The sequence below is a fragment of the Lampetra fluviatilis genome, chromosome 63 (assembly GCF_964198595.1).
Source record: "Lampetra fluviatilis chromosome 63, kcLamFluv1.1, whole genome shotgun sequence".
Lineage (NCBI taxonomy): Eukaryota > Metazoa > Chordata > Hyperoartia > Petromyzontiformes > Petromyzontidae > Lampetra > Lampetra fluviatilis.
The window spans coordinates 4,095,050-4,105,907 of NC_136337.1; the positions used below are offsets into that span (position 1 = coordinate 4,095,050).

At 48.4% G+C, this 10,858-nt stretch overlaps 1 protein-coding gene across 1 annotated transcript in view; it reads right to left on the reverse strand.

The window, feature by feature from the left end:
- Positions 1-1,938: 1,938 nt before the first annotated feature.
- LOC144951684 (myosin-7-like) overlaps positions 1,939-10,858 on the reverse strand; it is a 36,078-nt gene continuing 27,158 nt past the window's right edge. Inside the window, exons 30-40 of the mRNA XM_078881978.1 lie at positions 9,652-9,835; positions 8,900-9,065; positions 8,456-8,580; positions 7,155-7,463; positions 6,596-6,799; positions 6,111-6,236; positions 5,374-5,544; positions 4,701-4,805; positions 3,403-3,498; positions 2,791-2,925; positions 1,939-1,986 (exon numbers count right to left, since the gene is read on the reverse strand). Of these exons, the coding sequence (XP_078738104.1) occupies positions 1,975-1,986; positions 2,791-2,925; positions 3,403-3,498; positions 4,701-4,805; positions 5,374-5,544; positions 6,111-6,236; positions 6,596-6,799; positions 7,155-7,463; positions 8,456-8,580; positions 8,900-9,065; positions 9,652-9,835 (1,633 nt within the window). The 3' untranslated portion in view covers positions 1,939-1,974. The remainder of the gene's footprint in view (positions 1,987-2,790; positions 2,926-3,402; positions 3,499-4,700; positions 4,806-5,373; positions 5,545-6,110; positions 6,237-6,595; positions 6,800-7,154; positions 7,464-8,455; positions 8,581-8,899; positions 9,066-9,651; positions 9,836-10,858) is intronic.

A 10,858-nucleotide genomic window follows, 5' to 3' on the forward strand; every position in this document is an offset into this window, starting at 1 on the left:
CAACACATACTGCTCCAAGGTAATCATTGTCATCATTATTTTTATTACACTTGTTTACCCAGCAAAATCTTGCTCCGTTTCAACTATTTTCAGGAGGGTCCTGGCAAGTTGTTTGCAGGAAGGGGCGATGCTGATGCTGTTTGTGAACCCAATTGAATAATTTTCAAGTAATTTTTCAGCATTGGGATCTTTCCTCTTCTTGGTTTTTTCGGTAAAGTCACGTAGAAGGGAAATAATAAAATAATAAAAATAAAACATAATAAAATAATTCTCACAACGTCACGGCCACAACGCAAGCAGCCGTCCTCAGGTGAAGAACAGGTCTGTCGGGGAGACAGCGTCTGAATAATATACGCTCCAAGCGTGGTGGTGTTTCATTCAGACGCTGTCTCCCCGACAGACCTGTTCTTCACCTGAGGACGGCTGCTTGCGTTGTGGCCGAAACGTCGTGAGAATTATTTTATTATGTTTTATTTTTATTATTTTATTACTTCCCTTCTACGTGACTTTACCGAAAGAACCAAGAAGATGAATCCCTGCAGTCACGAAAGCTTTAAATCGAAATTGGGATCTTTAACCAATACCTGTTACATTGTACATTTTCAGTCATGATCATCACTATAATTTTGTTTAGATCCCCCGTATAGTCTTAACAGACTTTTCGAACAAGTGCTGTTAGCAAGCACCTACGAATGCTGGCATAGTACACGACGGGGTGGGTGGCCAGCATCATGCACGACCACCATTGTCTCCCCAAGGCTATGTTTAAACACCGCACTAGGTACTCATTTGAGGCTGAGTAGGGTTCGATTTTTGCTCACGTCCACCATCAGTGGCGAGTAATATCTGAGCTGGTTCTGGGCATCTTCGAGGTCCACTCGGCCTTAAATGAGTACCTGGTGCAGTGTGTAAACAATCAGTACTGACAACGATAGCCCTGTGTGGTCCTGGTCACACCACCCTCCCATGTGATGTGCGGACCTTCATAGGTACTCGCAGTAACAGTGCTGGATCTGACCATAACGTTTGTTGCTAACAAAGACTACATTTATCCCATGACCTCCTGATGACATCGTGCTCTACAGATCAATTCATTCACCGGGTTAGAAGACCCACTGCAAGATTCAATCACCAGGATATGATTATAGTGGGTAGTATTTAAATGGGAACAGATGTCTAATGGAATATTATTCTGAATGAGTGGTGGTCTTCGGTCAGCCACCACTGCTCTGCATGAGCATAGCATGGTACGGTCGATGTGGGGACGTCACCACCGCTCACAGGGGAACATCATTGGCTGTGTCTGTATCAATGAGTGTGCACATGTATACGTGTTGTGTACATGCATCATTGTGTATATTTGTGTATCAACGTGTATAAGTATAAATGTTTGTCTATTTTTGTATGTGTGTATTGTAGTGTAGTTTAGCAGTTAACACAGTGTGCTACAGCTAATAGTGGTGAGTGATATCTGAACCTTTTCTTGGCCCTACCCTAGGTCAACTCGGCCCTAGCACCTGGTGCAATGTGTAAACAGGAGACAGAGAGATGGGCGTGGCCAGGCCACACCGCCCCCTTGTGTGCTGTACCAGCCTTCATAGGTGCTTACTAATATCACTCTTTCCAGGTAAGTTTAAGCTATACCGGAGATCTTTGTATATGTGCAAACAGCACTGGAAAGACAAAGGTGGCCAGACATGGTGCTGGTCCCACTACCCACTTGTGTATCATGCTGGCCATCATAGATGCTTGCTATCTGTACTTTTCCTAACAGTCTGTGTAGGCTTTTTGAGTATGTGTGTTTGTGTATGTGCAAGGTTGTGTGGACAGTGTGTCCTCTACTGGAAAGGAAACAGACACGAGACGAACGATGTTTCTGCGCTTGCTGTATCCTCTTTATTGAATCATATTGTATGCCCAATAAAGAGATTTTATACACAAAGGGTTACGCATGTTACACACGTGTTCCACACATTACTCTTCTTTCTGCAGAGCACATGGACACGCACACACATGGGACATATTGATTATGCACACGTATATATATTGGTCACAAAGTTGAACGTACAGGATATTCAATCCTACCTCATCATATCATAACTCTACTGCATCACAACACAATTACGCCAGTGGTTCTCAACCTTTTTGGTATGGTGGCCCTCCAATCAAGATCACCCGCCCTTGCACTCCACCAAGCCCCTAGCCCCAAATACACATTTAAGCTTACTCAGCTCACAAAACAATTATCACGTGTCCACGCCCCCAGTCCATGTTGTGTTCGTAAATCATTTGTTTCATACTCTTTGGTTCTTTCGGTAAAGTCACGTAGGTATAAAATAAAATAAATTAAATTAAATCACCACGTTTCGGAAGCAACACAAGAAACAAATTGCTATCGTGGGCACAAGAGCTGCTTGTGACAAGAGGCTATGTAAGGCAAGAGAGAGGGGAGGAGCCAGGGGATTTAATTTATTTTATTTTCTACCTACGTGACTTTACCGAAAGAACCAAAGAGTATGGATCCCTGCAGTCACGAAAACTTCAGATCTAAATTTGTTTCATGTTGTGTATTCGTGTGCTTTGTCGCTGCAACGTGGCGCAGACATTTGAAATTTCTCCTTAACGATATCAATGCCGCAGCCTTTCAGGGGTGCTTTGCACCACGAGTTCATAACCTCTGTATTACCCCAACCTCTTTACATTCCCACGAACATTTTTAAACCAATCACCCCTCTCAACCACATGTAGACCCATCTGAACCATAAACTCCTGTAAACTCCCGTACTATACCTTGATGCCGGCGTCGCGTGTCTTGGCGCGGAGTTTGTTCGCTTGCGACTCGGCGATGTCGGCGCGCTCCTCCGCCTCCTCCAGCTCGTGCTGCAGCTTGCGGTAGCGAGACAGGTTCCCGTTCGCCTGCTCCTCCTGCCGGCGGGGTGGTGGGAGCAGTCATGGAACGATGGTAGATGGTGGAGTCGTGGATGAGGAGTAGCGGTAGTGGGAGCAATGTTTGATGGTAGAGTGGTGGTGATGGAACATGGTGAGATGGTGGTGGTTGTGTTCATGGTGGGGGTGGTGATGGTCATGGTGGTGGTCGTGATGGTCATGGTCATGGTTGTGGAAGCAGTGGTGGTGGAATATGATGTGGGGGTGGGCATGCGGTTTGTTTGCTTGGTGATGTGTGTGATGGTGAAGTGGTCAGACATTGTGAGATGTGGGGTAAAATGATGATCATTAGAAGCATTTAGTTGTATATAATGGTCGAATGTGACGGTATATTGACTGTGACTCATTGCAGGATTTCAATTCGCAGAAGGGAACACACTCGGAAAATCAATGCAGGCAACGATGAAATTAAATCAACGTGAGCCCTCTGCACTGCATGGACACTGCGACTCTTACCGCCTCCTCGGACTGCCGCTTGTAGGCCTTGACCTTCATCTGAAGTTTGTCTACCAGGTCCTGCAGGCGAGCCATGTTTTTCTTGTCCTCCTCCGTCTGCCCTCGGTGCAAACGTGTACACACACACAGGACACGGACACACACAGGACACGGACGCACACACGTGCATGCACGCACACACATGCATCGTGAGCTATGGGGCCCAACACCAGGCGCTTTGGCAGTGCTTAGCATAAACACGCTGAGCAATTATTTTTAGGGCCCCAAGCAAGCAGCTGAAGGGGCCCCAGAGTCAGGAAAAAAAAATAGTGGTGCATCAAATATCGGCTCACCGATAAATAGAACAAGAAAATTAACATATACAATTAAATTAATCTCGTTGGAAGTGACGGACCACGCTAAACCGGTTCCATGAAGGCCAAAGAAGATGTGGACGCAACAGGTGTAGTGCAGGTAGGAACAACAGGTTCCACACTGCCCACCCGGGATTATTTGTCTGTCTGTCGTGCACGAATGCGTTGTCCAACCAAGTTCCTACCTGCCCACTCCGAAGGAACGTGTTTATCTTTTATGAAATTCTGGCGATTGCCTGATGATACTGGTTGCAACTATCAGGGACTACTCAGTTGTTAATTGTGGATTGCTCTCCAACACACTTCCACCGGTGGTGCTGATGAAGCAGTAATACATTGGCACTTTTGTTCACGTGACCACTTTATTGATTATTTGTGTCGGGTGGAGCAGAGTTTACGAAACACGTATTACTTGTTGCGATCTGACCCAAAAAAGAAGGTTGAAACGGGTGTGGTTACGTTTGATAAATAATTCGTACGTATGATCGCGTCCTCTAGTGACGAGTGTAGGAATTGCGTAATAGCGTGTACGGGACTGAGTCGCGAGTGTATAAAGCTCTTTTTCGCTGATATCCAGTAGGGGCAGACAGGCCTGCCTCTCGCCCTCCACCCTGGTGCTTCCATGTTCATCAACTTTACGTCATCTCAAAAGGATTGTATTCATTTAAAGTGGATGTCCCCAAAATAGTGTCTGTGTGTATGTGTGTGTGTTTGTACACGTGTCAGTGTGTATGTGTGTGTATACGTGTCATTGTGTATGTGTGTACACGTGTCAGTGTGTGTGTGTAGACGTTTCAGTGTGTATATGTGTGTGTATATGTGTGTGTACACTTGTCGGTGTGTGTACACGTGTCAGTGTGTATATTTGTGTGTACACGTGTGTGTGTATATGTGTGTATGTACACATGTAGGTGTGTCCACGTAAAGATTTGTGCGGTGCATCACCTGGTAGGAGAGCTCCTTCGCACGCCTCTCGTACTTGCGTGCTCCCTTCACCGTCTCGGCGTTCCTCCTCTGTTCTGCCTCCAGCTCATTCTCCAGCTCTCTCACCTGCGGGGGGGAGCACAGCGGTGGAGGAATTAAGGCACGGACTAAATAGTGAACGTATCGGTAATGACATCCGTCCCGCGGCTGGACGAAGTACGCGTGAAACAAGCGAGTGACAGCGGCAGTAGTAACATGGGGCAGCAGCAGTACCAACTGTAGAAAGTTGTCATTGAAGGCCTACGAAACAGAAGTACCGAGGGCCTACACGAACCTTAATCCGGCCCTGGGACAGCCAACATCAGTGTGCTAAGGCTAACAGTAGCAAGTGGCATCTCAACCTTTTTCTGGGCTCGACCTTAAATGAGTGGTGCTCGTTAAATCATGCAAATGCTATATGAGGAGTTTTGTTAACTGTCATTCATCTCGGCTAACCCATAACACCTGGGCCTGTCCAGCCAGCCTCCAGCAACTTCACGTGGCCTCAATGTGCACCTAGCCTGGCACAGGTAACGTGGTGACATGACGCTCATTGGCAAATTATATTTCTAACAACACCACCTTCTTGTGCACTTTGCCATATTTAATTTGTACTTGCTAACAGCACTGACCCCAACCTTCACTCCCTTCTCACCCTGGCCTCCAGCTTCTGGAGCTGCTTCTTGCCGCCCTTGAGCGCGATCTGCTCGGCCTCATCCAGCCGGTGCTGCAGGTCCTTCACCGTCTGCTCCATGTTCTTCTTCATGCGCTCCAGGTGAGCGCTCGTGTCCTGCTCCTTCTTCAGCTCCTCGGCCATCATGGCCGCCTGCCAGGTCACGACACCTCGGTTAGACTCTCGCCCGAGGAGGTCGGACTGACGGGTGGTGGCATGGGGAGGCCTTCAGCTGGCAGTGGATAGATCATGGTTCAAGATGATGATGATAATGGTGATGCTACCAAGAGGCCTTTATCCAGCAGTGGATAGGCCATGGTTGATGATGGCGATTGGATCCCCTATTCCAGCAGTTGATAGACCACGGCTGATAATGATGATAATGGTGGGGGCATGAAGAGGCCTTAATCCACCATTGAGTACAGCATGGCTAACAACAATGTGGGGATTCCCTCATCCAGCAGCGGATATAGCACGGCCGATGATGATGGTGATAACGGTGGTGGCATGAGGAGGCCTTCATCCACCATTCAGTAGATCATGGCTAACAACAATGTGGGGATTCGCTCATCCAGCAGTGGATGGACCATGGCTGATGACGATGATAATGGTAGTGGAATGAAGAATCCTTCATCCACCATTGAGTAGATAATGGTGAATGATGATGTGGGGATTCGCTCATCAGCAGTGGATGGACCGTGTCTCATGGGGTTTCTCACGTCTGTGATGGCCTTCTTGGCCTTTTCCTCGGCGTTGCGGCACTCCTGCACTGCCTCCTCCACCTCGCTCTGCAGCGACCCCATGTCTCCCTCCAGCTTCTTCTTCTGGTTGATCAGGCTGGTGTTCTGCAGAGCACGATGGAGCAGAGAGGATCAGGAGGTGGATGTGTGATAGGGAGGGAGAAAGATGGAGATGGGAGGAGGGAGCAGGAGGGAGGAAGCAATACAAATATTGAGCACCTGGATCGTATAATTCACGTGGAACAACTCAAGATGACAACAACAACGATGGTTGTGATAATGACGACTCTGGCACCGATGGCGATGAGGACGCAGGAGCAAGATGAATGAGGGAGCAGGAGGGAGGAAGGAATACAAATATTGAACACCTGGATCGTAGAATTCACGTGGAACAACTCAAGATGACAACAACAACAACAACGATGGTTGTGATAATGACGACTCTGGCACCGATGAGGACGCACCTGCGAGTGCAGCAGCTGCACGCGCTCGCTGGCATCGATGAGCTCCTGCTCGGCGAGCTTGCGCGCGCGCTCCGTCTGCTCGAGCGCCGAGCGCAGCTCCTCCACCTCGGCCAGCATGAGCGTGCTACGCCGCTCCGCCATGGCCGCCTGCTCCTTGTACTCGTCTCCCAGCCGCAGGGCGTCGTCCAGCTGCAGCTGGGCCTCCTGTGTGTGTACGGTGGTGGTGGTGGTACATGGTCAGAGGTAGAGGCAGAGGCAGATGGAGGGACAAAGAGAGACACGGACAGAGGGGGATACAGAGGGAGGTACAGAAAGATAAACAAATGACGTAATTATTATTATTTGCAAGAGAGGCATAATTGCATGCATGCGCATAGAATAATGACCGAGGAAGCCTACCTCAGTAGATTTATCATCGTTGACAATGATGATGATGACTCCCCCCATTTACTTTGAATGACGATCCATTTTTATTGATGACATTTATCGTACTACAATTCCATCATGCCAGATTTAAGACAAATCTTTAGAGCATTTCTGTACTTGGCCGTCCACGCACCTTGAACTGTGACTGCACCATCTTGAGCTGCTTCTGCGCCTCTGAGGCTGAGCGGTTGGCGTGGCTCAGCTGGATCTCCATCTCGTTGAGGTCGCCCTCCATCTTCTTCTTGATGCGCAGCGCCTCGTTCCTTGAGCGCGTCTCGGCCTCCAGGGCGGTCTGCAGCGTCTCGACGGCGCGCTGGTTGTTCCGTTTGGACTGCTCCAGCTCCTCGTCTTTCTCGGAGAGCTTGCGTTCGATGTCGGCCTTCATCTGGTTGAGCTCGAGCTGAGCGCGGAGGATCTTGCTTTCTTCGTGCTCCAGGGAGGCCTGCGTTGGGACAGCGAGACGTTTCGGGAGCGAAATTAGCGACAGAACTATTCATCAACCAAATTAATTTTATTTTAGTTCACACAACTGTGATTGAGTGGAGGAAAAGTATCAAGTATGATGATGACGGTGACTGCCTGCATAAGAACAAACCACCTATGATGAGATGGTACGAGTCTGAATCAAAAGGCAGACTAGGATAGTTTAGTCACATTCTTAGAGCCTGCAGTCCACTGAGGAAGACCACACATTATTGGCTGCATAAACATATTCGAAGTATCGATTTAAAGCTTTCGTGACTGCAGGGATTCATATTCTTGGTCCTTTCGGTAAAGTCACGTAGAAGGGAAACAATAAAAGAATAAAAATATAAAAAATCGCCACTTTTTTCAAATTTTCTTGCTGTGGGTTTCACACCTGATGATGATTGCTCGTGTTGCAATCGAAACGTCGTGAGAATTTTATTGTTTTATATTTGTATTTTATTGTTTCCCTTCTACGTGACTTTACCGAAAGAACCAAGAATATATATATTCGAAGTAACTGTTTTTACTTATTGGCTAACCTAGTAATATTGGGAGGGGGGAGGAAATAGCACACCCTCACACACCAACATAGTAATCTAGGCTAAGAGAAATACCGAATTAAATCCACAGAATAATACGTGACCAGAATTCCACAAAGTCGTTGACTAGCCTAAGACAATGACTTCAATTAAAAACGCTGACTAAATAAAAAATGGGTTGCGGTCAGATGGCAGCAACATTTTATTTTCTCAGTTCAAGCCGACTTGGCGATTGGATCAACGTGTATCAATTCATACTCTGGGATTTTTTTGTCTTTGTCAGTCACGGTGACAGGACGAACCACTGATTTTGTGTCTCCATCGGGGTGGCTGAATTTTTCATTTGTGCTTGCCTATCTCTGATTGCCCCAACGGTCTGTGTAGGCTACACGGGGGATCTTTGTGTTTGTCCCCTGCCCCACGTCACCTCTGCCTCCTCCAGCGCCGCCTGCAGGTCGACCTTCTCCTGCTCCAGCTGCTTGCGCAGCTTCTCCAGCTCGTGCACCGTCTTGGCTCCCTCGCTCATCTGCTCCGTCAGATCGGAGATCTCCTCTGTGCACGCAGAAAATCACACCTCGTTATCATCATCATAATCTATGCTATCGCTCTTCACATACAACAACAACAACCGCCATTCGCCACTAAGTGGCGGTGACGTCACCACGACGCTTGTGCCAGGCCATGTGCACCTTGAGGCTACCACGTGAAGTGTTGAACGCCCGCTGGCAGGAGGTCACGGGGCAGACCCAGCAGGTGCCACGGGTCGACTGACTGAGATGACCGAGATGACTGGCTGATGCATCACCTGTGCCCCCTACTGTGCCAATTTCACATACACCCACTCTCTGACGCACACACACTCACTACTCACCCTGCAGGTTCTTGTTCTCCCTCTTCATGGTCTCCAGGTGGTCGAGGCTCTCCTCGTACGCGTTCTTCAGCTTGAAGAGCTCCGTGCTGAGTGAGCGCGCCTCCTTCTGCGCCCCCTCCAGCTCCGCCTGCGACTCCTCGTATTTCTGCTTCCACTCGGCCAGGACCTGCGGATACGACGACGCCGAGATCAAACTCACGGAATGGCAAAACCCGCAGGGTGATCGCGTTGAAAGGCGGAAAGGTGCAGCCCTCCAATTGCTTGGGAGGAGAGATGGCAACGGAGAAAAGGATGATAGTGAACCCAGATTCGAAGCTGTACCAAACCAGTGGGCATGGCTGGTAGTCATAGGCAGGGGATACATGGAACATAGGCAGGGAGTTGTCAGCATGGATGGCTGGGGAAGAAAATGAGTGGCCTCTAACAGAGTAGTGCTGGGAGGGCTTTGACCTTGGTTGCTCAACGAGTGGGTGACATAAGCAGAGTGAGATGGTGAAAGGTATTGGTGCAGCCCAGCAATGAATTGATCATGCCACTTTTGGTTGAAGGACCTCCACGTGTGGAAGATCTCGACCCCGTCAACAGGGCACTCTTCTTCACTGACCAGACATTTTGGGAAGAAGTTTTTGTACTAACACGTTACCCCACTTGAGGTGTATGTGGGTAGGTGTATAGGCACATGCACAGACACATGCAGCGTGCTTGTGTTATCTCTGATCTCTGTGACCCGTGTCTCCCCGTGTGACCCGTGCCTTGTCGAATGTCCTCTGCTTCTTGTCGAGGGCGGCGGCCGCGGCGTTGGCACGCTCCACGTCCACCATCATGTCCTCGAGCTCGTTCTGCAGACGCTGCTTGGTCTTCTCCAGCGAGGAGCACTTGGCATTGGCGGCCTCCACAGACTCCTCCGCATCCTGCAGCCTCTGCACCAGCTTCTTCCTGCGTGGTCACGAGGATGACATGGAGGAGGTGGGAGAAGTGGAGGAAGATGAGGTGAGAGTCGGAGATGGAGGAGCATGAGGGGGTGGGAGCGTGGAGGAGATGAAAGTGGGATGAAGGGAAGGATATAGGAGCAGAGGAAGGGGAGGTAGAGGAGGAGGTGTAAGCCACGGACGAGGGGGAGAAGGAAGATTTTCTAGTTTGCTCCAAGCAGAATCACCCTGAATGCGTCCGATGTCATCAGATTTTGGCACCTAAGCACATGTGAGATTGGCTAGCACTTGTATTAGAGAATTCCTGGGAAAACCACAAATTTAATACAAGATGCTTTTATATTAACACGGCCCATACGGAGAACAAATAAACACATTTCTTCGAATTATCAATGAATGATATTTGGTGACTTGTTGTGGATGTGTCAATATTGTAAGCATCATAACTCGGCCAATGGCGTCGAATGTGTGACATACCCAACAACTGGTGACATCCTAATCAATTGGCGAACAGTCGTAGCTAGTTCAAAATGCTTTGGTGTTTACCAAGCGAGAATGAGAAGCACTGGAGGTTATGCTACTCAGACTCTTCTTTGTACATTGGGAGTATTTTGGATATTTGACAAAATTATGTGGGTCTGCCTTAGAGCACCATCTCATGTGAAACCAGTGTTTTGAACTTAATACTTGGTGAACGTATTTGGAGAGCTCTAAACTACCTCTCAACAAATTTTTGCCAGAGGGTCACCCACCCTACTGGCCCAAGAGATGTCCATGGCTCATGTGGAGTGGGCATTACATCTGAGAGCCAAACCCTGACCCCTGATATTGTAAGCCTGAATACATTGACAAACCAAAGCCACAACTCGCTACATAGAAGCCACCTCATCCAATATTGCCCACCATAAAGAATAAAGTGCCGGTCAGACTTGTACCCACTCAAAATAACATTTAGGATACAAATAAATATCCCTAACTGGGTCCAAACAATGCAAACCACACTCACTAGTCGCCCAGAAATCTAAAAACA